This window comes from Candoia aspera, chromosome 1 (genome assembly GCF_035149785.1).
Source record: "Candoia aspera isolate rCanAsp1 chromosome 1, rCanAsp1.hap2, whole genome shotgun sequence".
Taxonomy (NCBI): Eukaryota; Metazoa; Chordata; class Lepidosauria; order Squamata; family Boidae; genus Candoia; species Candoia aspera.
The window spans coordinates 148,908,474-148,936,293 of NC_086153.1; the positions used below are offsets into that span (position 1 = coordinate 148,908,474).

At 36.4% G+C, this 27,820-nt stretch overlaps 1 protein-coding gene across 1 annotated transcript; it reads right to left on the reverse strand.

The window, feature by feature from the left end:
• Nucleotides 1–329: 329 nt before the first annotated feature.
• On the reverse strand, nucleotides 330–27,669 carry NEK5 (NIMA related kinase 5). The gene is made up of 22 exons (XM_063315396.1): nucleotides 27,547–27,669; nucleotides 25,509–25,605; nucleotides 24,146–24,243; nucleotides 21,725–21,808; nucleotides 21,570–21,640; nucleotides 20,947–21,033; nucleotides 20,064–20,118; nucleotides 18,037–18,237; nucleotides 17,384–17,450; nucleotides 16,014–16,144; nucleotides 13,953–14,149; nucleotides 13,785–13,851; nucleotides 13,447–13,560; nucleotides 11,414–11,497; nucleotides 8,714–8,818; nucleotides 7,617–7,697; nucleotides 7,161–7,232; nucleotides 5,318–5,417; nucleotides 3,992–4,114; nucleotides 2,558–2,695; nucleotides 1,837–1,951; nucleotides 330–950 (listed from the first exon to the last, which is right to left on the reverse strand). Exons 1-22 carry the CDS (start codon nucleotides 27,661–27,663, stop codon nucleotides 734–736), a joined length of 2,421 nt encoding a protein of 806 aa, XP_063171466.1. The 5' UTR covers nucleotides 27,664–27,669; the 3' UTR covers nucleotides 330–733.
• Between the last annotated feature and the right edge of the window lie 151 nt (nucleotides 27,670–27,820).

A 27,820-nucleotide genomic window follows, 5' to 3' on the forward strand; every position in this document is an offset into this window, starting at 1 on the left:
CATAGCTTAAATCTATTTCATCAGTTTAATTCTTTCCATAATCTGTTCTTTAGTTAACAAAATCTATATAATACATCCAAGACTGAATGCCTAAAACCTTTCATTACATATCAACAGTCAAAATGTTTAATGAAAAATGGCTATCTAAAACCAAATTGTATATTATCTAAAGCTGTTAGATAGTGTATATAATGAAAATTAACTCAAAAAATCAAATTATATATTTTTCTTCAAGAGGATAGCAGAGGCTTATATAACTGAATTCTTCACTCATAAAATTAGTACATAAAACGAAATTAGGTTAGAAACTATCTTAACTTCTGTTATGTTGAGATTTTTTTTCCCATTGGAGCAATCAACTATTTAAGCTCCCTCATCATAATTAGTCCAGTCTGGATCCAGGCTTACCATCTTACCAAGAATTAGATCTAGGTTAAGACAGAAAAATGATACATGGTGAATAGTGAAGCTCTATATTTATAGGTGTTAAAAATTTGGTTATTGGGGTGCACCCTTGAAAGTATCTACACTGACTGCTTATTAATGGCAAAGAGATATATACAACATAGGGCAGAGAAGAATTCCAGCTCTAGAGATTTTTACTTTAGTATACTAGCCTACTGTGTAAAATTTGCAAGGAAAAAATTAAGCACCCACTTTCTAAACTCTTGGTTCTTAACATGCATACAATTGGTTATCATTAATTTTTAAGTATTTATTGCCCAGTAATGTCTTAACTGATTGCACCTTGTTTTTCTCCAGTCAAGTCATTGTCTTCCAGACTTTCTCTAGACTTGCTAAGTTTGCTATTGGCTATACTTTGTTCCTGCTGTTCTGTGTTTGCCGATTCAATGGGACCTTTTAAAATCTCCTCCTCTAGAGAAGTTACCACGTTTTCCAAAGATTCCACTAGTTCATCCCTCAGTTCATCTTCAGATTCTTCAAAGTTTCTGTACAAGGAAAAGAATAATGTTATGTTTTTACTAAATTATCAAACTGCTGCATTCACGAATTGTGTAGCACTTCTGAGCATTAAATGGTAGGTGTGATAACATCTACACAACAGGATTGGTTGAATGCAGAATCCGAAACAGGATTATGATTTGGGCAGAACTGTCAGAATGGTATTTATATAAAGACGTGTTCTTCTAGATCCATTAAATAAATAGTATCATGTCCCTATGGCAGTCTCAGTTCTATTGGTGTTGTAGCGTATATTTGAATCCATTGCAAATAGAAAAACTAGAGTGATACACTGTCACTGTGAGGGCCTTTGGTTATACAGATTCACAGCTCCCTACAATCCCAGCCAGCTGATAAACTCAACAATGGGCATGCAAGCTCCTGGAGATCTCACTGGAGTTCATTACACAGATGAATTATCTATGTGTAGTGCAATGTTTTATGAGCCCATTCAAACAATCAACTTTGAATACTGCAGTTGAGAATTGATTAGATAACTGCAAAATTTAGCTCATCATAACAATTTTGCTCAGCTTACTAATCACCCATATATTGGTGACTTGAACATCAATGTACTCACCATCAGTTAAACTTACATTAAAACATGAGTTCAGTTGTATGTGGGGTAATGACCTTATTCCATTACTTTTTAGACATGCGGAGCAAACTTGATTTTAGTTGGCAGTATTTTAATCTACTGTTTTATTCCAATTCATGTGTTTAATGTGATTATCATTGTCAGCCTTTGCCTATTGGTACACGTATTAAAATCTAGAGTGTTATTAGTTCAATAATGTTGTGTGCTGAACAAAAGACTATATGAACCAGTTCTGTCTGGACTAAGTGACACATCCAGCAGTTACAATAACTTACGTGTCGTCGTCGTCATCAGATCTTGGATCAAGTTTACCTTCATCTGTGTTAGCAGCAGAACTCACTTTTGGTGCATCTTTAATAGATTCCAGAGTCCAATGATTTATTGTGTCATCTGAAAGAAAAGTATTTTTATTAGCTGATTTGATTTCATAATGATCTCAAATGTACCAAGCTATCTTGAACTGATAGCAAAGATAAATTGTTTTAAAAATAAAGTTGTACAGAGTAGGATGAAGGACTGCTTTCATATTTACAACAGGTCTAGACTAATTTTGTATAAACGTACTCCTTATTTGATCTGGTTCTTGCACTGCACTAAAGCATTATGTGCTTAAATCTGATTCGCTGAATATCCCACAACTGATGAAACAAAAATCATGGTTTATATGGTTTACAAGCTACAGTGGCAGGGTTTACCCAGTACACTAAGCCAAAGCCAAACATTATGGCTTAAGTAGACTTGTGAATCCAGCTTATATGTAACTTGGCACTTTCATCTTTAATGGTGAGCATATTACCATTGCTGACCTGTCAGGGTTGACTCTACTCAGTCTCAAGAATTAAAACTCACTGTTGGTGAGCAAAGGATCTTAGAGGCTATTCTGTTTTTAGTCTAGTTCAACCTGTTATGCACAGATATCTTCAGTTATTGCACCACTTATTAAATAAAATTGAACGTTAACTATCAGATAATAAAAGGTGCAAAAAAACAACTTACTAGGTTGTTCAACTTGGCACAAGGTGTCACTGGAGCATTCTGCTTCTGCTAACATGTTCATTAGAGTCTTAGGTAATTTGGGGCTCCATTTTTTTCTGGTTTCAGGGAACTCGGAATGTATTTCGTTTACCTGGCCCACTGAGGAAAAAAAAATGTTATCTTCCTTGTTTTTTGAAAGAATATTAATATAAATTTGATCCTCTTCTCTATACTTTTCCATTTTCCCCATTTCTCCCTTTTTTCATTCCTGGAAATTACTGAATTCTCCCCCAATCAAGATTACTGAATGTTAATTTGTTGATGCAGGCAAAACCAATCTTCTAGGTTGTTGAGGACCACATCAACAGTTCATGAGCTACCTCAAGAAGCATGTGAAGAGGAATGCATGAAAACACAGGAGACAGAAGTACTGCTGAAGATGTCAGTCATTCCATGTTATGCAGCACTGTTGGGCCCTGGGAAATCTAAGTTCTCAGACTGGATTCAGTGTTTTTTGCACCAGTATGAGGACTCCTGGTTCTGCCCAGAATGCTGTAAACTGTAAAATTCTATTTCATTCATAAAAATGTTCTGTCTGGTAGAAGGACAATTTGTAACAACTTTCCCTCCCACTGGAGCTCCTAGATAACACTTCCCATATTGTTCTACAGAATCCCACAAATCTTTGGAACAGATTTTTGGGAGAGCAAAGGGGCCTAGGGAAAACCGGAAGTAGATGAATTACTTTATTTCTCCTCTTTTGCCAGTGAGAGAAGGATACTTCTGTCAGTGAGTGTAAATTTCATACTTCTACCCTTGTTCCCTTGGGGATTGTACCTCAGGTGTTAGCAAACTATTCTTTCTAAATTAGTTTGTATCACTGTTTTGTAGATTGTATTGTCTGCTTTTGTGCTTTATTTAGACTATAAAGTGGGCAGAATACAATGTAATAAAATATGGTTTTGGACTTCATTGGATTGTACTTTTGAAGCAATAGAATTGAAAAGTCAGTTTGGTCTAGTAGTTAAGGCACCAGGCTAGAGACCAGGAGACTGAGAGTTCTAGTCCCACCTTAGGCATGAAAGCTGGCTGGGTGACTTTGGGCCAGTCACTCACTCTCAGCCCAACTCACCTCACAGGGTGGTTGTTGTGGGGAAAAGAGGAGGGGGGAGGAATATTAGGTATGTTTGCCACCTTGAGTTATTTATAAAAATAATAAAGGGATAAAAATTCAAAAAAAAAAAAGCAAACATTTAGTCAGGAATGATCAGGAAAAACTACATCTTACAGTTTTAAACTTGCCAATATCTTTTTTAAAGGATGCCTACTTTATATCTTGAAAACTACTGAAATAATATTTCAGATCATAATGGAAAACCTAAGACTATTGTATTTCATATCTTAAGATGTAATGAACATATTTTATTTGATATAAAAGTATTTCAGAAAGGTCACCTTCATCCATTGTAGTGCATACAGAAGTGATATCTGCATTTTCTAAGAGATTCAGCAGTGTCCGTGGAGTTGAAGTTTGCCAGTGTTTTCTGTCTTTTATTACATTGTCTTCATTGTCAATCTCTAAGGTGAAAAAAAATCTTTATTAGTTTTTGTATCTGAAAGGATACAATACTGATGTTGATTATAGCTTATTCATGCAATTTATCTGTTTCATCCAGGATGTAAAAATTTTTTGGCAGAAGTCTTATGATAAATATCTGTTTAAAATCCATTCTTGTTATGGACTAAATAATCAGACTATAAATTACCCTGGAACTAACAAACCCTTTTCACAAAACATCAACAAGCTGATCAGATGCAGATAGAAGTTCTTGACCAACATAGATGTGGGCATTCTACAACAGGAAAGTGAGTCAGTTCTCAAAAATGTATGTTCATTGATTAAGAGACAAAGATTGGATATGGAAAAATGCAACTACTAATTAATAATAAGAGCATGTTTGTTTGTTTATTAATCTATTTATTAATCAAATTTCTATGACTGCCCATCTATCCAAAGAAGTTCTGGCCAGCAAACATAACACAAATTACAATCTATTAAAAACACAAAACCCAAGTTGAGGCCCCTGTAAAAAATATCAACACCAAAGCTCTGCCTGGAGAAAGAGCCAGGTCTTCACAGCCTTCCAAAAGGCCAGTAAGGTTAGGGTTGTCCATATCTCGGGGAAGGGGGGGGAGGCTGTTCCAAAGGGCAGGCACCATGACAGAGAAGGCATACTTCCTAAGGCCTGCTAGATGACACTGCTTCACCAAGGGAACCCAGAGCATGCCCACTCCGGCAGGTCTTGGTGATGGATCAGGCAGAAACCATCGGGTACAGGCAGTCCCGCAAGTAACCTGGTCCCATGTCATGCAGGGCTTTAAAGGTAACCAGCAGGCCAACCACCTTCTCAATAACCTTCCCCAGAAAACTGTCCAGTACAGCTGGGTTCAGCGATGGCCTCATAAGGAGAGCACAGCTTCCTTCAAGGCCAGAGGAACCACACCCTCCTGCAAAGAGGCATCTGCCACTGCTTGAACCCAGCTACATATCACTTCCTGAGTGCCTGTGACCTACTAAGAAGGGCATGGATCTAACATACAGGTGGCAGGATGCAACATCCCAAGGATCTTGTCCACTTCCTCAGGAACGCAGTTCAGATAATCAAGCAAGGCTGGGCCCCAGTCATCTCCACAAGACCAGCACAGCCAGGGTCTAACTCCAAGCGGATCCCAGTGACTTTATCTGATAGATAATGATGTTAATAATTTCAAGAAGCATACCCATCTTCCAGTGCCATAATTCCTCCTCACAGTTTGCCAGTTTTTTCTTAAGGTTTTCTCCATTTTCAAAAGTCAGTGTTTCGTTAAGTTTATCATGCTGCTGAAATCAAACACGCAAAAACACTATTTTGAAAAATTAATTCACGTTGTTTTCCTTCAGGCAAAAGCAGCAAAAGCATTGCAATAACATATCAGAACCACACAAATTTCATTATCAAATATCTATCGTATCTATTGTATGCGTTTCAGTGAGATTCACTAAAACAGCACTTAAACTCTCTTCGTGGAGTCTCAAATTTATATGAGAAGAATTTCACAGGAGTGTCATACTTTCGGTCAATCATTTTGAGAATCTCTTTTAGAAGGCTAGAAATCAAAACTTGATTCAGAGTGTTGTATGTGCCAATCTGCACACTTTCTGTGAGAGAGATGCCCTATTTATCCAGCTCATGGAAACATATGGCGTAACTAAAGAAGCCTGTGAAGTAATACTTTATTTTATATGTATGTTTTGTGGTTTTTATATTCTGTGAGTGTCCTCTGTGAGGTTATAATATAGCTAATAGGGCTGTGCATCAATCTAGACTCAAAAAGGAAAAGGTGATTCATATTGTCACCACCTCCTTAAATCAAACACAACATTTCCTCTTTGACTCCAAGTTGCTGCAGAGCCCTAGTAACTACGTAGGCTTTTTTTCCTTTTATATTGAGACATAAATCAGTTGTGGTTGCTTTGCTTATAACTGCTATGGCAGAGACGTTCCAAATGAAAATTAAATACCAGCAGTTTAGTTGGTAGCAGAAATCAGTGAAATAAAGCTAAGGAAAGAGCCAGCCTTCTACTTTGAGAGTCTTGCTAGAAGATCTGAAGGCAGGCATTAGTGGCAGATGATAAGCAGAATGCCATGTTGAAAGGTTATAACAAAGCTATGCATGAAAAGCAGAACCAAGGGTCAAGCAAAAGTCTAGCCAGAGGGAAACTTCAAAAACTAGCCCTTGAAACATGACTTTTCTTAAAAGCCAGATGCAGCAGTAGGAGATTGTGCAAGAGGAAGATTGATGAGAATATCTGCTCCTACTGGAATACATAGATTGGTAAGAATGAAGATCAGAAAATCTAAACTGAGAGAAAAATTACTGACAGCTGATATAGCTGAGGAAGATGCCTTTATATATAAGAAGGATGAATTTAAGCAATCCCATCTTTCCAGCAAGAAAAAAAAAAGACACTGTATTTCCTTAAGTAAATTCACTGGGTAAACAAAGGTTGGTACAGTGCTTCAGATTTAAAGGCAAAATGGTACCTCAGAATGTGCCAGCACATAACATAACACATGGCTGTAGCTCCTTAAACCAAACATGCCTTTTCCTGGGATTGCGTAGCTGTGAGAAAAGGCAAGTCCACTTTAAACAATTGCAAACAGGTACATTTGCATCTTGAAGCACCTTTTGCCTTCAAATATGCTGTATAACTCTGATTATCTCTATTTTTTTAATGTGTCAGCTTATCTGTAGAGATGGTGTCAATTGCATGCCAATGCCACAAGAACAAAGCAACTCAGATTTTATAAAGATATGGGAAGTTTATTTTGGCAGCAGCAGATATACATTTTCTAGCTGAGGGTACATTCCATAGCTGTGATATCTAAAGACTTTCTTAAACAATGAGGTAGGAAGTTCCATACATTAAAGCCTCAAAGTTTCAAAAAAGAGAACACTGTGGAACACTCGCCTTCTCTTACCACATAATCTTTACCATAGGCAGGGGATCTCCATGCACAGATTGATGCTCATATACAATCTTATCATTAATTGCAAATGTAACTATAGTCCAAAATTATACCTCATTCTCTTCCTGAATGTTTTTCTCATCTGCTGCATCACCCCTTAGATCAATCTGAAACTTTATACCTCCCTGAAATATAAAATGCAAAAATACCATGTCATGGCTAAAATATAAGTTAGTACATATATATATTGATAATCATCCCTGTTGTGCTAATAAAAGTAGCAACTTCTCTCATTTTCTCCCTCTGGGGAAGAGGGGAGCAGAAAATTAATTAAAAAGGACAAGAACAAGAGGTTTCTCTCCTTTACTTTGCTGAAATGTCCATTACAGCAAAATGAAGGGAAAAGACCCCTTGTTCTTCATTCCTTTAAATTTAGAGATATTGATACTAAAATTCCAGTTGAAATGACATGAATAGAAAGGTGGTATTATTATTGTTGTTAATATATATATATATATATATATATTGAATGAATGAATGAATGAATGAATGATATATATAAATTGAACCTTTGCTTTCTGTTTTACTTCTTGGATATTCTTCTCCAGCCAACTCTGCAGTCCAATTTGTTTCAAGTTTTGTTCCATGTCCTGAGTGAAGGAGGAGGAGAAAAAAGCAAATTGGGCACCGATACTTTCAGTAAAAAAAAAAACCAGTATGCAAGCATTAACATTTTAATAGGCAATCAAAAACAGTAACAAGCCTTATACTGTAGCTGTGGGGAAGGAAGATTTTATAGATGCTGAACTGCTCTAACAGAATCATTTAAAACTACTTTAGTACAGAGTGACAGAGTATAAATCAGAATTATTACCACAGGAATGGGCAATGTGGTGCCCTACTATTCCATCTGTGGCCCACAGGCCTCCCAGTCAAAAGGGCTGATATTTTTAAAACTTGTTTCAGGTGTTCAGATGTTTTAGGGGTGAAATAGGTGCTTTAAGCCTTGAAGAGGCTTAGACAACCCTAAAACCTTGAATTCCTCCCCTCAGTATTTTGGACGGTTTAAACAAGCAGAAGTTTAAACACATCTCTGCAAAAAAAACAATTCAAGATTATTTGCCCTGCCCAGTCCTGTGGCATCAGGTCATTTGGCCATGTGCCCAAAGCCTTAGGAAGGCTCCATGGTCACCTCTCCCCACAAAGACCCAACACTGTCTAGTAGATTTCTGATTATTTGCAGTAGATGGGAAGGGTTTTTTTTTCAACCACCAGTTATTTAACAATTATTTCTAAGGCTGTTAGAATTCCTAATCTGTATTCATTTTGATGTAGATTTGTATATGCAGATTTGTATATGCAGGTTATCCCAGTATATGCCATATGTAATGTTTTAGATAACTAACTCCAACATTTAAGCTATCATTTTATATTTTGCATGGATGGATGGATAGATGGATGGACGGATAGACAGACAGAAAAAGCAGCTAATTCATAACTTAAATTTGCACTCTCTTATTCAAAAAAGATTAAACAAGAACATATCCGCTGGAAATGTCAATAATAAGATCACTGACTTGTTCTTTTATTTTAATCCATGTTAACAAAATAGAGTTCTTCCCATTAATGAAGACACTACAATGTATCAAATGAAAAGTGTTGATACCTGGCCTGGTTCATTTCTTTCTCCATGATTAATATCAGGAGCAGACTGGTCCTCACTCTTTCCCTGTTTCACAATATAGGTTTTGTCCTTTATGTTTTTATTTTCCTTTAAGGTAACAGTCATAAACATAACATGTTATAGGTTCCGCAGATGAATGCAAGTAAAACTGTTAAAACTTTCTTCTACAGGAAGGTTAAATTAAAATGAAAATACTGCCGAAGTAGTTTTACCATGTCATAACACAAGAAATAAATGCTTGAAGAGAATAACATTTGAATATGCATTTCTTCCAATTATTATTTCTAAACTTCTGGAGTATGTGCATTAAAGCAATCTACATTTAGGACTATGCAAAGTGACTTTAACTCTGCAAAGCTAATAAAATATAATGATAGGTTTTTGAGATCTGGCAGGAGATGTTTAAAAAGAAGTGGGTATAATTTTGTCTGACATGAATTTATTATTGACCAAAATTTTGTTCTCTAATACTGATGACTTTGTAGTTGACAAGGATTTGAAATAACATATATTTTAAAAGTGTAAATATACATAAATGCACTTTAATCATTTATTAATATTAACACAATATAAATTCAATTATGCCAACAATAGTATCAGCCAATATCAGCCAACAAGGGAACGCTCCAATGGAAAGGGAATGAAGTTGACTTTTCCAATAGAACCCCTTGGTTAGATATGTTTGCAGTATGTCACAGTATGTTCTGATATTGTTGTTTGGATTTGCCATTTTGGTTTATTTCTCTCATTGTATTTCTATTTATTTTGTTGTACTGTTTTGATGTTATTTTGTACTGTGAGATGCTCAGAGAAATTGAAGTAAAATAAATAAATAAATAAATTCCAAAAAGTTGATTATGTGCCATCAAGTCATTTTCAACTCCTAGTGACCACATAGATTTTCTCCATGACAACCTGTCCCTAACCAGTTCGTTCAAGTCTCCCAATGATGCACTCACTGCCACCGTAACTGAGTCCATCCATCTTGCTGCTGGCCGTCCTCTTCTCTTTCTTTCCACCTTTCCCAGGATTAGAGCCTTTTCCAGAGAGCTGGGTCTTTGCATAATGTGCTCAAAGTAGGGTAAATTGAGCCTGGCTATTTGTGCCTCAAGTGAAAACTCAGGGTTTATTTGTTCAATGATCCATCTGTTTGTTTTCTTGGCTCTCCACGGTATTTTCAGGAGCCTTCCCCAACATTAAAATTCAAAAGCATCAATGGTCTTTCCATCTTGCTTCTTTAAAGTCCAACTTTCACTTCCATAGAGTGTCACAGGGAATACCATGACCTGCACAGTTCTGATCGTTGTAGGTATAGACGCATCACGGCATTTGAATATCTTTTCCAAGGCTTTCATAGCTGCTCTGCTAAGTACTAGTCTGTGGCATATTTCTTGACTGCTTGTTCTTTACTGTTGATGGTTGATCCTAAAAGGCAGAAGCCATCCACCACTAATTTCTTCATTGTGAATTCTAAGGCTGGTTGCTCTACCTGTTGTCATTAGTTTGGTCTTCTTTATATTTAATTTTAGCCCTGTTTTTTCAGTGCGCTCTTTGACTTTTAGTACTAGGGCCTGCAGATCCTTTGCATTTTCAGCTGTCAGGGTACTGAAATCAGCATAGCACAGGTTAATGATGTTTCTTCCTCCAATTTTAAAACCATGCTCATCTTCTTCCATTCCATCCACCCATAGAATTAGGAAGGGGAAAATCTGGCTTATGCTTGCAAGTGGATAATGTCAGTTTTCCAACCAGTTCTTTCTTTTACATCTTTGTAACAGTAACTGATCAAAAATGCACAAACATCAAATTTGTTTATTTATGTGTTTTATAGCCACTAAAATTATCCTTCCAAATCTTTTAAACTCTGACTCTGATATGTCATCCAAAAATATGCTCTCCAGTGTGAAAAGGTAAAATCTTGGTTCCATTTCCTGAACAAAAAAGAATTGAATATTGAGGTTCAAAAGGTAAAAAGGAGGTGTTTTGGGGGAAAAGGTTATGAAAAAAAGAACTCTTAGAGGCTGGATAAGTTTACCCATGCAACCCAGAAGCAAACTTCCATAAACGTAATGATAATAATGAGATCTTGCCCTGCATAAGAACGTAAGATGAAAAATTATTTTGTGTTTTTTCAGGAATCTCTGTCTTTTTAGTGCAAAGCTACCATTTCACTACAACAGACAATAACAATATTCACCTTAAAAAGCCAAGTTTTTAATTTATCACATTAGAGATTCTTAAGATCATAGAAAGACAAATATGAGAAAACAATGGTATGCCAGCACCTGCTAGTAACCATAATGACACCAAAATCACATACACACAGTGACAAATCATGTAAATGCCGTAAGCATGTACTTGTGTCCCAACAAGTAATTAAATCACAACATTTGTATGAGTGACATCACATGCATGTTTTGCCATCTGCCTCCCTTGTCCCCATCCCCCAGACACTCATGTGATATGCATTAGGCCTGCATTTGAAAGACGAGTTTCACATTATGTGTTAGTTTGAATACCCAAACAAGCAGGAACAGCTTTTGAAGCAGCCAGGCTAGTCTTGCAAGCTTTTTTTAATGCTTTGAAGAAAGATCTGTGTTTGGACTAATGTGCTTTGCAAATCATCTGTTTCCAATGCTTACCACAGCCCACCAAGTAACCATTTGGTGCAAGGGACTTTACCTTGAGTGCTTCTGCTTTAATACGAATTTCATTTACTTCACTCTGGTACTGTTGGCGAATTTCATGCAGCTGTTCCAGGTATTCCTGCCAAACATTATTGGATTTGAACAAAATGTATCCATAAAGATATCTTTAGAAAAAATACTTAATATATAAGCAACATATCCATTAACAACACAGTCCTATACAAGTTAATTCAAAACTAAGTCCGACAGAGAATTAACTTCCCCAGAAGTGTACTGTAAGAATTGGACTGCAGTTTTAATATTCAAGGAGACATATGGGAAACGAGTATCTATATTATGGGGATATGCTTGCTTTTTTAAATTTTGTACTGTGAATAGTCTGTAATTTGACTTGTACCGACATTTTTAAAGCCCCTGTAACATTTCAAATTATATTCAGGTCTGTTAATAAACAACTGTATAGTTTCTCTACTATTTTCCCATCTAACAAAGGAACTGTGTTTTACCAAGGACTGAGATAAGTTGAATATAACAGCTGGATTTTATTTTTTTTAAAAACAAGGGAACCATTTTAATTAATTAATTACAGGAGTTATGTGGCTGCCTATGTCATATAATGGTACCAGACGGCTCACAACAATCCATAAAAACAAAGTTAAAAACAAAAATACCCTTCCCAAGCACCAGACCAAACAACTTGTTTCTTTATCCCAACAGTCCTTGTAGAGAGAATTTTAGGTTTAATGTGAAATGTACCTCTACATGCATGTTTACAGTCTAGTTCAACCTTCCATATAAGACTGTAAAAAATGCAGACATGGGTATCAAACACTTTTACCATCTTGCCTGTTGAAAAGATCTTGAGAATGTAAAAGCCTGCACACTATTTTGTGGCCTAACAAAGAATTTCCCTTACTATGGATTTTGTAACTTTTCTTATGGTGAATATAGCTGTATTTTTGTTGTTGTTGTTATAAAAAAATTATACCACCTTTCTGTTGTGGTTTCCCCAAATCGCTCTGCAGGGAGCACTCTTGGACACAGCAAAACACTATGCCCTTGTGGAATCCCCGGAAAACAGGCACTAAAAGCCAGCTGGATCAGAACTCTATTAAGGGTAAATGTAAATACTTACGAGGGCAAACATGCAATGCTCCCTGGGACGGACACCAGGTGTACACGAAATGTTCAGTGATGGTATGTCCATGCCAGGGGACAGGTCTGCAAAGTTTTTATAACTAACACACCGAGCGCTCGTTAATCATGGGTGCAAACAAGCTGTCAATTAGGAATGCGAGAAACTAACTTATTAGCCTATGAAATGCCTTCCCTGTGAATTCCTCAGCACCTCCGCACGTGGCATTTCCCCTCAGGCCAGGCCAGGCCAGGCCATGCCATGCATTTACTACTATTTAAGCTAAAAACCCATGCAGTGGTTAAACATAGCATTAGCTTGGTTCAGAGTATACGTCTTCTCCTTGAGTTCTAAGGCTGTGGCATGCTACTTAGAAAATGGAGGGGTTTTCAAAAGCTTCCCATATTGAAAGATCATAAACACCTGCCAATCAAGTCAAAATAAGTTGTCCTGGTAGTTGTCAAACTGAACAATAGCATAGAAAAGAAGTATATTACAAATTCATTGAAGCAGCTGCTTGGACCATACTCTTGGTTAAAACTAAATGATATAAAAGTAGTGTTGAATACCCCATCATTAAATGGACACTTTTAAAGAAGGATTAGAACTAGATAGCAGAAGCATAGAGTTGAAAGGGACCTTAGAGGTCATCTAGTCTTGTCTCCAGCTCACGCAGGTTCCACTACAGCATCTATGGCAGGTGACCATCTCACCTCTATTGTCCTTCATAAAATCAACACAATCTGTATTCTTTCTTACGGCAAAGTAACATGTGTACAGTAGATTTTGCTATTACTATTTTGCATAGATTCCCTTTGGCAACTGAAATGCATGCTGTATCCATTAAAAGTAGGTATAAAAGTCTATTATTCCCATCATAGTTTCTTCAGTCCATATCCAAATGTACTATTGCTCTGGACAGGCTATCTTACCTGTTGTTTCATTTCATTTTTTTGAGCAAGAGCATTTTTATAGGCTTTGAGCTGTTGTTCCTTCGTTTCTTGATTCTGCAGCTGACAAAAGTCAGTAGAAGATGGTCGTAGCCCCTATCGAGAGGCAAAAGAATTAACAAATGTTAAGAGCAGGGTCTGAAAAAGGCTCTTCTTTCATTTTATGAATCCACTACACTGAACAGGAAAACCAAAATGCATACATTATTACATATAACAGTTAAAGTAGCTTTTCGCGTTAGCACCAAGAAATAAGAATAGGACCTCCAAAATCTATTTCCTCCAATCTGTGTTTTCCCTTGATTACAGAAATTGCTTACCAGTTGCTTCTCTACTTTTAACTTGTTTTGCTGGGCATTGAATCGTCTCTGAAGATACTCTGAAGGCCTGAAAAACATAAAATTCATTGAAAACTCTAAATAGTAAATAAAAGGGGCATCGTGTCAAAAATCAATAGGCGTTTCCATATTCAAGAAAAAAAATACAACCCGTGAGGTGGAGGAGGAGGTGGTTCTTGTCCTTTCTGCTTATAATACTCTTCCATTCTCTGACCAATACAAGGATCATCATCTTGGACTAAAGATCTCTTCTGCAAGTTTGCCAGCTTTACGTAATAATGGTCATAATGTCCACACATTCTAATGACCTCTGATTTCCCACATATTTTAAACGCAGGACCCAAGGGCTGAAAATATCAAATTTATAAAGACAACAAATCCAAAATATTGAATATTGATCAAATCTGAATTGCTACCTATTCTGATATACATTTTACTAAAACATGTTCATTCTGAGCCCAGTGAATGGAAATCAGTTTTACACAAAGTAGTGTGATCTGATCATTGTCCAGATAAAAAGAAACTGAGATCCTCAATTACAATGCTATGTTTCCTCCTAAGCAAAAGCAGAATGTAACAACAAAACATGCAAATTGTTTTCCTGGTTCCTATCCTCTGCTGAGCTTTATTCATTAATCCTTCAGCTAAATATCTGAGCACTGATGCTTTATAAAAATGAATCTTGAGAAGCCAATCTTGGTTCTCAAAGACCTCAATAAGTTTTAGCACAGCTTCCTAAACATCCTTTCCCCCTTGGCACTAAGCCACACAGACTTCTTCCTTTCGATATGACACAGAGAAAGGGTAATTTGCATACACAGGGTTTTCATGTTAGCATTGTGATTAAGGTTCAGGGTAGTATAATAAATCAGTATGACCTTTGCCTGATTACACTACACATCAGCATAGACTCTTAATAGTTCCAAGGATCTCCAATCTGGACTGGGCTCCCATGCATTATTTTAAGTTGGGGTGGGGGGACAGGGAGAGGTGAGGAGAAATATTTCAAGTATAATAATCAAAGAGCATTTAACCTCACATACTTTTTATTTTTATTTGGTAAGCATTAAATGAATTACTGCTACCTATTCCTCAAAGTGAAAGTGCATGATAAAAATAGTCCATTAAACAATTAAATGGCAGGCATACATAGCTTTACCTTAGAGTGAAAAAGGTGAAAGGCCCCCTGTGGAAGCACCGAGTCATGTCTGACCCTCTGGGGGGACGCCGCTTTCGCGACGTTTTCTTGGCAGACTATAGCAGGGTGGTCTGCCACTGCCATCCCCAGTTGTCACCTTCCCCAGCAAGATGGGTGCTCATTTTACCAACCTCGGAAGGGTGGAAGGCTGAGTCGACCTGAGCCGGCTACTCGAGAGAGAATCCAGCTTCCGCTGGGATCGAACTCAGGTCGTGGGGAGAGTTTCAGTTGCAATACTGCTGCCTACCATTCTGTACCACACAAGGCTTTACCTTAGTAAACGACCCTAATTGAGCCTGGAATTTCCACTGCTAAGCGAAGCAGTTGTTGGGCAAAACATCACGTGACCGCACTGCTTAGCGATGGCAGTTCCATTAGTCCCAGCTGTTGTCATTAGGCCAGGACCACACCGTCATTAAGCAAGGACCGCACACTTCTCCTGCCCTGCTGCACTCACCTCCAACTCCCCCCATCTCTGCCCTTTTGGCTGCCCTGCACTCCACTGCCCCTGCCACCCCCCACTCCCCAGCTAACCTTTGCCATCTTCTTCTTCCCTCTGCTTGACAAGGCATGCCTGGCCTGGCCCTTCGCGAGGCAGCTACTGGTCTCACAAGGCCTTCCCGAACAGTGGGAGGAAGAATACGGCGAAGGTCAGCTGGGGGCAGCGGAGAACAGCAGGAGGATGGGGGGAAGCAGGGCAGCAGAGAGCAGAGTGGCAAGGGCAGTGGAGTGCAGGGTCGCCAAAAGGGCAGAGATGGTAGGGAGAAAGACAGGTGATGGGAGTTGAAGCACACACTGCGGTCATAAATGCGGGTGGGCTGTGAAGTGCCTGAATTTTAATCAAGTGACCATGAGGCCATCGCAACAGCTGTAACCTTGAGGACCAGTCAAAATACAATTCATTCAGCACTGCTGTAATTTCAAACAGTCACTGAACGAATGGTTGTTAAATGAGGACTACCTGTAAAAGTAAGCAATATATAACTCTTACGTTAGCAAAAGGTAATTTATACCTTAATAATTGGATCCTGAATCCTTGGAGAATAGCATTCATTTTTATACAATAATTCTTTTCTAGGAAGCATTTCCATCTTGATTTTTGGAGAACAATGACCATGGAGTCTTCGTTTTTGAACTTTAGGAGCTTATGTAACAATACAGTTAAATAATGTTTGGTTATTTACTTCTACTATAATAATTAGTAAGGTAGGGATTGATAGACCAATTTTGTACTCTGCTTATACCTACACTTTGCAATTGAAAAAAACAGAGCCATAATTCCCTTGAAAATCAGCAGCAAATACTGAGTTGGGAATCATTTGAGTACCTCAAAATATGCAGTTCTCCTCTAAATAAATGTTTTTCATTAAGATGTGCAGTAAGAGAGTTAGCCCTGAAATATATAGCATTTCTATTCAGCCAACATATCAAATTCCAGTTATGTTTTCAGGCTCAGTTTCCAGTACTAAGGAAGTCTTTAGTTATGTGCCAACACAACATTTATCAGAGCAAAATTAATCCTCAGGCCAGCTTTCTACAACTACCAGGTATTTTACCATGTACAGGATGGAAAGTTCCAGGCTGCCAACACCCAACATAACCAGCTCAGCTGGTTTTCTCCCCCCAATGTTTTACAGCCATTGTCACCAACTGCCCTCTTGGAAGGATCCCTGAAGGGAAACAGAAGGGATACACCCACCACAACAGATACTGAACTCTTTCACCACCACCCCATCATTATAACCAACTCCTCTGTGGATGAAAAGAGAGCAAGAACTGCTCAGCAGGACTTTTTCCTTCCTTCCCTCCAACCTCACAATTACAGCAACTCTTTGCAGGAACAACAGCAGATAGGTAGTTGCTTACTTTTAAATAATATTTATTTACCAATGTTTATGTTGACTGTGAACTACTTTGGAAGGATTGTTATCCTGAAAAGCAGCATATAAATATTCATAATAAAAAAGGAAATAATAAAATACACATTAGCTTAAATTACAGTATGGCAATTTTAACCATGTTTGTGCTTATAGAAGCAGAAGCAGAGGCCTGAATTCATTTTAGTACAATTCAATTTTAATTTTCTTGAAGGAAGTCACTCCAACTAAAGCAATCCCAAGGTTCCTCAGTGTCCCTCCTCTCTCCTATAAACCAGAAGGACCTATTAAATTTACCCTGCAGAATGGAAAGTATAGCTTTCAAGTTACAGTCCACATTTGCTTAATTTCTACTGCCACATTTTCCTCATTGAAAAGATGCAGGCAAATTTATTTTACAACATCTTCATTTCTTGAAAGTGATCAGAACCAATCTCAGTTTAAAACAAATTTCATTCCAATGGCCAAGTGTAATGTTCTTATTTTTAATATAAACAACCACTTGCCTGATGATAGTGAAGCTAAAGATTTTTTCCTGTGAATAACAGTATGACTGAATTCTGCCTCCATGATCTAGAAACAAATATAACAGAGTGCAATTATTTATTTCTGTGCTATATCAGAGGTGTTCCAAGTAAGTGTCCTAAATGCTAATTTATTCTAATTCAATGCAGGCGGGAACAAACATTCCCCTTTGACTTTTTTGTCCTGGGGAAAGCAAGCAATAGCAACAATTTTTATCTGGCAACTGAATCTAAGTGTAATTTATTTATTTGGGGAATTTATATGGCTACCTATCTTATATATATAACCTTGGTCAGCTAATGATACACAAAAAGAGTTATACAGAAAATAAACCTGTAATCATAAAATACAAAACAAATGTTAAAATAGCCATCATACAGTAACTACCATACACAACACAGCTACACCTATATTGGGCTCAACCAGCATCCTGGCCCAATGCCTGGGGCAAAGGCTAAGTCTTCACAGCTTTAGGGGCCCTCTAAATCTCAGCGGGGAGGCTGTTCTATAATAAACACAGCCAAAGGAATCCTTTTCTTCCACAGAAGAAGAAGAGGTAAAGAAGAACGTTGACCAACAGATAAAGGGTTTTTCAGTGTACCAAGCAACTTTGTTTCTCTCAGCAGATACTCACCTCAGGTGGCAAATAATTCTTTATCTGCTTCTCCAAAAAGTTTTTTTTTAAAATAGAGTTAATAGAAGGACGATCTCTTGGAGATGTTCTAAACAACTGGGATAGTAACAATCTCAGATCAGATGAGTACTTTGTAGACACAGGAATGAAATGGCCTCTGCAGATCTTCATTATAAGTTGGGGCAAATTGTTTCCTTCAAACTATCACATGAAGATAAAGTCAATATATTAAATCAAAACTGTGATTTAAACAGAAATATGTAAAAGTACTTACATAAAATAAAGGACAAACAAGGGCAGAATAATCTTAGTCTTCTCTTAGTAGCACTGTCCAATTCATCAGATCATTTCAGATCTACTATTTCTCAGCTGTGAATTCTTCTGCTTCCTTTATTGCAACTATCGTCCTGCTTATCAAAAAGAACTATTACAACAGCAATCAAGGTATATTCTACTCTACATTATACTCAAATGTTGAGGCCATGTAACTGAATCTTTCGCAAATGGCTGTCACAGAGGAAGAACTTACCCATTCATAAAATGGGTGCCACAGTATGTGTGGCTAGTAACAAAACAATAATTTACCAAAAAGCAAACCAATGAGAATCTTCAATGCTATCCCTTCTAGCTTTCCAAGATATTCCCTACTACCTCCAATCTACCTTTAACTGTTTCCCTGGCAGGTGATTCCTTTCAAACATTGCTATTTTCTTTTCTAAGATGATGATGATGATGATATTTTTATCCTGCCTTTTTTATTATGTATATATATTTATATTTATATATATATGTAGTCAGCTTCCCATTTAATTATGCTTAACTTTTTAGAAACATTTGAAAACATTTGAAAAGAGCAGGGTTTCTGGACTCTCATTTTTTGTACCCCACATGTGGCAGCCTCTGCCAACTCTCCCAATTGCCTTCTTAAGTTCATGCTTAATACTGACAGTATATCATTACCTGGTCAGTCTAAATAGCCCAACATTTCATTTGTTCCATCTTTTTTTTTCATTTTCCATTGCTAAAATAAAATTTCAACAATACCTGAGTTTTAAAAAACCTTAAATATCTGATTTACTGGGCGTTAAGGGCACATGGCTATGTGTTAGACTGCAGTCACAATCATTCATATGTTCAAAGAATCACTTCCTAAATTACTTTTGTTCTTCAAGCGAACTATGGATGACCATAAGTCCCAGCAAGAAAATCTGACCAGATAACTTTAATCTGTTACTTCCCTTTCCATCATCATTCTTCTTTGAAATTTTCCTTATTAACTCTCCACCCTTCACCCAAAAGAATCTGGGTATGCTGACAGACTGAACTCCAGCACTTCCCAAACAAATCAACAAACATAAAAAAATGAGTATGAACTTGTCCACCTTTTTAAACCATGGTTCAAACTACCAGTGGTAAAAATGACAGCTAACATTAAGAAGGTCAGAACTAGAAACACAGAACAGAATATGCACAGCACACAACAGTTGGAATGAAAAAAATATTCAAAAAATAGTTCATGAAGAATACTCATATCTATGTTGTGCTTTTGATTTCACCAATGGAAATTGTAAGAATATACAAGCCATTCTAGATCAGCCCAAAGCCCATCTACTCCACTATTTTACTCCCATGGTAGCCAACAAAATGCTAAAAAACACCCAGAGCAACACACAAATACCACAGCAGAGTTGTGCTCCTAACATTTTACGTCAAGATGCATATTGTTCCAATACTACATACGCAGCCAGTATGACTAATAGAAATTGCTGGCCTTATCAATTGTGAATTTGTCTATTTCTCTTTTGAAATCCTGGTAATTTAGACATTTTAAGGAACATTTTTGATGGAGTATTTCTTTCCATTTGAAAAGGAAAACCTAAATGATCTTAGTACTGTACTATAAAACTGGTATCTTTCTACACTGTCCAAAATGTTGAAGGCCTGCTGTATTTAAGTTATGATTCTAATAGTTGTCACTAAATGATCTTGATAAATATTCTGTTATGAAAGTGTAAACATTTACTTACAGGATGCTTTAAAGTACACAACTCATATAATACACAGCCAAGAGACCATATATCTCTATAAAAGAAAGTAGGGAATTAGGGAAATGGAAACAACATTTAGTAACCCAGCAAAAAATCTATCTCAGCTGTGTACATAGGCAAAAAGCTAATTCTTAATATTCTATTTATTACTATTTATAACATACTATTTATTATTTTAATACTTTATTATTTGATTATGAAAAAGTGGTAACTTCTTCAAAGGCTTCCCTATTTTACTATATTTAACCAAGTTATGCCTGCAAACACCGTATTATTAAAGCAGCTATTGAGGCCAAATAGGGTGTTTCAAAACAGCAAAAATCAATGTGTGCTTCACAAGTAAGCTGATCTTTTAAGAACAGATTCCACAGAGAAGTGTTCAAAAGTCTGAAGGCAAAGACAGCTCGCAACACTATATTTACTGCTCTCTCTCATTTCAAGAACTTTAAGAACTGCAGGTTAATTGCCAGTTGGAAAGCAGTATGAATGAATTATCTATCAAAAAAGATCCTTGGCTTGTGAGAAGTTATACAGCGAACCCCAGGCTCCAAATTAAGATTTGTTAAAATGAAGTTGGAGGAAACAAAAATAACAGATTTATTCTTAAATAGCAGAGAGCCTTTAAAAAAAAATCTTAAAAGCTGACTTGACAGGAGCAAGAGTCACTATCAAGTTTGCACAGTGAATAATCCGTATTTTTAAAACCTGTAGTGCCAGGGGAAACAGTTGAGTGGAACAGGGAGAAACCTCTGATCAGGCTTTAAAAATTAGATTGTCAAGAGTTTTTGCACTCATTTTTTTCCAGTTTCACCATCCCTCTCTCTCTCTCCCCCCAAAGACAGAGGAATGTTCTAAAACTTACGTTTTATTATTATATGGCTTATTTTCACAGATTTCAGGTGATAGGTAATACGGTGTTCCTACACAGGTACTAGCAAATTCCATCGTGCTAAAGAAAATAGCAAACAAAAAATATGTTTTTCATTTGCAAATAAGGGTGGATGAAGCCCTATATGTGATTAAAGAAGCTATCTACGGAAACTACAGAAAATAGAACTCAGTCCATTATTAGGAGTACCCTATATGAGAGTCCACTCCATGCTTCATTGAGATAGCAGGGTCCAAATAATTTAGGAGAATCAGTTTTAAAAAAACAGATTCACACAATGATTTAAATTTCTGGTTTAGAGCATATTAAAGAGTTTCCCAATTTCAAATGTACAGGTAATGGGAAATCACTGTTGTAAAAATGCAAGTTAGTTTTCTACTTTTTTTTCTCACATGCGAAGGAAGGCAGAAAGAACACTTAGATGAAATCCAAAGTTTTACTGCAGTTCTTTTCCATAAGGGTAAGAGATACTTTAAAGTCAATATCTAGCCAATTCTATGCCCTGTTCTCTGGCATTTTAAAACATGTGTGCAATAAACTCATCCATTTTGGACCTAATACTAAGGGAATAACATTGTCCATAAAAGTATGCTTACTTGCTTAACATCCTTGCAATCCCAAAATCTCCCAGTTTTGCTGTTATTCCATTATTGCTAAGAAAAATGTTCTGTAAATAAAATATAACATAATTAAAAGGGAATGGGTATTTTATGTCTCAATGATGAGGTTAAAAATTATCTCCCAAAATTACCTGTGTTTTTATGTCTCTGTGCAGAATCTTCCTGTCATGTATATGCTTCAGGCCTAAGGCAATTTGCACAAACCAACCCAAGATCTATGTATAAAGATAAAATATCAGTACTTCATAAAACACAATTATTATAATTTCTACAAGAATACAGTGCTGGGGAGGACAAAAATATTTCATTATTTTAAATATATACATACTAATACTGAAGCATTAGGCTAATATTGTATTTTTCAAATACAAGCAGAACTTTTGATACAATCTCACACTCCTCAAAGTAGGTCACAGAGCTGATGAGTTCTACAAGGTCAGAACATACACTTCCAGTGTAGACATTCAGGGTGAAATCCAACAAGATACGACTGTGATTTGCTTACTCCCAACCACCCGTGCCCATCTGACCTTGTCTACTCCAGAGGGTCCTCATCCCTCCAAAATAGACTTTAGGAAGGAAGGAACATTACATTCTCCAGGTTCCATCAACAAAAGATCTGCACTAGATTCCACTCTTGGTCAATAACAAAAATGCAAGGCAACAAGATAGATGAGGGGTCTGAAATGCAGTACCTGCCCTGACCTCCAAGAAGCATTCTCAGCCCCAAATTTTTTTTGAAGGGGGCTGAAATCATATAATGTGTTGAAAATATCAAATTAGTTTTTGGCACCAAGACTGTTACTTGATGTCTGAGGGTCAGGCATTTGGGCCAGGGTGTTAGGTGAGTCCTGTCAATTGGATTGTTTGTGGTTGATGTTCTTTGGTTGATTGTAAGATGGAATTATCTGTTTGGACCTCAAACACATATGTTGCCCAGTAGCAGTAGTGAGCTGGGCGGCCATATAAATTGTTTAACTAACCAACAAACGTTGCTGTCTTCTGGGATAAACCAATTCATTCAGGTAGGATTGGCCTCAAACAACTCCCAAATTATTGAAAATATTCAGCGTATAATTGAGTGACATGCCCCACCACTCGAATGCCTAAAGGTCTGGAAACACTTTAGAAAACATGATCTGAACAGCAGAGTATGTGAAATAAAGAGTGTTTCTGAGCTTGAGCCAAATGCTTTTTATTTTCCACTGAGTAACCAAGGTCAGAACCTGCACATATGGTTCCAGGCAGGCCTCTGCTGGGAAACATGCATTTCAGCCAACACTAGCCATGTATTTAATCTGACAAAAAATAACACTGATAAAAGAAGCTTAGGCAGCCCTTCCCCAATCAGGTCTTGGCTATACCCTACACTATCCAGATGCAATGGCTATAACATACACTATCCTAATTTGCCATGCAAAAAGTCATGCTGTCTAGAGAGGGAAGTATATTCCAACAAATGGAGAAGATGTGGAAAAGGAATTATTTGTATGTGTGTTTATATACGTACATATATGTTATGTATGTAGACAAACATTGCAATAATAATACCACCATGCTTTATCAGACTCCCTTGACAATCAGGAGCAAAAAACCAGGAATCTGATAGCCTTTTTTCGACTAACAAATTTTATTAGAAAGCCCAAGCTTTTGTGAACTACAGCTCACTTCATCAGATGCATATAGTGGCTTGAGTATTTTAGGATTTAAAATACTAAAAATTATTTTTTAAAGAGGGAAGGGAAGACAGGTTGATTATGCAGATGCACTTTGCATGTGAGACCTTATCAATTAACAATTGTAATGTGTTAAAAATCCCATTGTTTTTATTTGTGGAGACCTTCTGAGATTGCTGAACTCACATACATCAAAAGGTTTCAGGCAATCTCTCACTCAGTGGTGCTGTTAAAGTCTTGTTTTTCCAAGATGGCCACTTTGAAGTCTGTCCATAGAGTGACCTGGGACTAAAACACTGCTATATTATTTGTCCTTGTTTTGAGTCTTGATGTCAAACTTGTATCCATTAATTCTTTTGCACAAAAGAAGATGGCATGTATCACCCCTAGAGGAAGAGCATGTGAAGGCATTTCTAATCTTGTATGTGATGGCATCTTCCCATGCTGTTCCTCTAATGTGATCCTGGATAATCAACTAGGATTGGTTTCAGCTGAAGCTGGCAATCCTACTGGAGGGCACTTGGTTGAGGAAGACTGGCTTACCCTCTTTCATCGGTGTGCTTTTATTTCAAATGAAATGCATGTTTGGAGTATGCAATCTTGGAGCTGACAAGGTGGAAATACTGGGCATTGCACAAGGTTTTTATCTGTTTTTATCATCTTCTATTGATTTTCCTTTGTGGAGTCTGTCCTAATTTTTACCTTTCAGGTAAATACGATATGCCAAATTGTATCTTGTTAAAGCACAGTTACACTGTAACATAAAAATAAATAAAACAAAATGTAAGCCAGGATCTCTACTTTGAATTTTTTGCTGTGATGAACAATGAAGGGATTATAAATAAAGGAAAAACATTCCTCAAATTGCAAACTTACCTTATCCTCATCAAGCAGCACTCCATGTTGCATATTTATTCTCTTCATTAGGTCACCTCCATCACAATATTCCATCATAATATATAACTTATTTTTCTCTAAAAATGTAATAAATTAGATTTTGAGCCATTTTTTAAAAAAAGAATACAATATAAAACAGAGGGAGAATCCTGCTGGATTAGACCAAAGGTCCATCTAGTCTAGTATTGTGTGTCCTATACTGGCTGGTGATGTACCTGAAAAGCTCACAGGGAGGATATGAAGGCAAAATCTGCTGCTGCTGCTGCCAGTATATTTTGCATTTATTTATTTATTTTATTTTATTTTTATCCCACCTTTATTATTTTTATAAATAGCTCAAGGCAGCAAACATACAGTGGATATAAAAAGTCTGCACACCCTCATCAAAATGCCAGGTCTTTGAGATGCAAAAAAATCAGACCAAGATAAATCACCTCAGAATCCCCTCCACCTTCAATACAACTTAAGGCATGCTACTTTTGACTCTGCAACACACACACACACACAAACAAAACACACATACAATTTTCAAAGCCCTAGCAATTCAGTGTTTCCCCCAGATTTCAAATATATTGATCTAAAGGCTTTTAAAACAGCCAGCATCATTTTATAGATCTGGAGAGGATTTTGAATACAGTCCTTGTGTAGAACTGCCCTGTGACCTCTAAAATTATCTGCTTCTTGACTTCCACTTAAAATGGCTAAATACCTCTTCCCCAAAGATACAAGTAACATCTGCTAATATTCTGTCTTTAATATTTTCCGTACTCATCTCCTCAACCCCCTTCAGTCTAGGCATACATGGCATTAGGTAACCAGAAAAAAAAAAGATATTTATTATTATTATTCTACCCCACTACAATAAAATGACTCTCAGTGGCTTACAAGTTATAAAAACAATAGTTAAAACATCCAAGGTGAGGTGAGAAACAACCAAAACAATCTTAACAATGATAATGATAATGACATCAGCCCCCACAATAATAGGAAACAAAGAATAAAATAAGAAACAAAAAGTAAGATGGCATTCAGTAAAAATTCAAGGAAACAACCTTCGAAACAACTTAGTTTTTAAAAGTTTTTGGCAGAAAGAACTTGTATGTCTTTCAAAAAAGGAAATTTCAGAAGGAACTACTTATCATTGCCCTATTCAAGGAGTTAGCCAAAATATATTCTATACAACAATTAAAGTTACAGGTAGCCTGCTAAAACACTTTACATCTAATCCCTTCAAAAGGATATACACCAATTATTCACCAATATTCTCACTGTTGAGAAAAACAGAATTTATCAAAAGATCTTTTTAAAAGAATAACTGAATAACTATAGATCAAAATGATACCTTGAAGGGAAGCATAGAAGGCTACTATATTGGGATGCTTCATCTTGGCTAGAAGAGTTGCTTCTTTTTGAGATGATTCTTTTTCCTTCCTTGGCATCTTTGTTAATTAAAAAAAAAGATAGCAATACAAGATGTTATTATTTATGTGACTGTATGGTAATATTACAAAGGTATTGAAAGAATCCTGAATGCCACTTAAGAGTAGTTTTCTCTAAATTGATGGTCTATTGTATTAACATTATTTCAGAATTAAAGGTTACTAATTTCACATTATTTAAAGGAGGTCTCCTCTGATTTACCTGGACAGGGCATTCCAAGCTCATTATTTCAGCAGTCTCATAAATAATTAAAACATTTCATCAGTTTTCTTCAGCTTCCTTTAAGAAACAGACTGTAATATTAGGCTACAGCTGATATTTTCAAAACCTCAAATTGCCATGGAACCTCAGAAACAGCAATAGTATTGGACCAAATAACACATTGAATTCATTACCAAAAGACCTCGGAGGTAAAACAAACTCACTTTCAGTTCTACAAAAGTGTTAAAAATAGCTTCCTCAGAACTAAATTGATTTAAAAGTTAATAATTATATAAAAAACTCAGTTTATCTAGAAAATGCATTTACTTGCTATTTTAAACTGGAGTTATCTCATAGGTATCTATTTCATGGGTAAAAAAGTCTAAATTGTGTATGTGTTCTAGTATTTTCCATACACTCATCTTGGACCATTAACTGAAGATACTGAAACTAATTTCTCCCCAAGATCTCATTACTTGCCAGATTCAGTGGGATCAAATAATAACTCCAAAGCTGAGTTCAAAAAGTTAAATTCCTTTTTCTAGCTAGTAACCAAAGCTAAAATAAATGCCAATGGTAAATCTGAAAATATAGGATAATATGGAAATTAAATTCACCTTTTCCAATGGTTGATTGTAATTTGCACGATGAAAGAAGGCCTTCTAAAGAAATGTATTTAGTATCCTGCAAATTCACTCAATATGTAAAAGCTCAAATTCTTAATCTGATGCTAAATATTCAAAAGAATTCTAAACCATCTGTCTAAAGTTTCTTTTGTAATGAAATAATGGATATATTCAAATTTACCAGTTGAGACAGATTCCTGGCAGCAGCATCTGCCAGGGGAGTCAAAATCTGCAGGATGACCATGGCATCACAATCCAAGCCCTGGTCCTTTTGTACATGTATCACTGTCACACAAGCATCCAAAAGGGCTTGGATCTTGATGCTGTATCTGCCATCTTGCAGATTTTGATCCCTGCCCTCACCCCTGCCAGAGGAATCCTTATACTACATCAAAACAAATAAAGGAATCGAAAGACTGCGGGCACCAAATTTTTATTACACGTACACACACATTTGGTATTCAGTCCACATTTATCACCCATTCATTCTTGTCCTACAACACATACTTAAGTACCCCACCCCTATTGCATTTAACTTAGTTTTACATTTCTCCTAACACAGCCAACTTTTACACCTGTACAACAAAGTTGCAAAAAGCGTGTTATACCCAGTACTTTTTGCTTACCTACAATAAAAACGTAAAACTGAAACAAAACCACCATTGAAAAGGATTGTTCCTAAGCCTTGTAGTAATGTGTTTCATCTTTTGTCAAATAATTAATAGTCTTTTTAGGATTTGGCTAAGGAATTTATTACTTTAGACTTCAATTATACTGAATATGTAATTGTGATTTTAATACTATGTATCTTCTGTATACATGAACTCAGCCAAGGATGATGCTAGAGCTGATTACTTATGCACAGTGATTATCACATTTATTTTTTTTACAATCACCTCTTTGCTACCTATTCTCACAATTTTAGGCAGTTTGCAATAAATACAATAAAACATTCATGAAGTACCCACAAAACCAAAACCAAATAAAACCTATAAATATTGTTAATAAAACTGTTGCTAGCATTAAACAGATCTTCCTGTCAGATTGCCCTGTTCACCATGGACTGTAAATATACATGCTATATAGAGTACTATTGTAAAATATAAATATTACCTTGGTTAAATTGATCTCCTTGATAACACATTGTTGATTATCCTCTTTTTTTCTGGCTAAGAATATTTTGCCAAATGATCCTTCTCCAATCATTTTAATTATTACATAATTATCCATGGTTCTGAGTTTTGGAGAAATATCAAAAACAAAAAGAATGTAGCACTTAATATTTAAATTCTAGACTTTACCTCAAACTGCAACCTTTAGTTCTTCAGTTGTAGATTTTTTTTCTTTTTGGAAATTTTATCTACTTTTATTTTTTTAAAAATCTGGG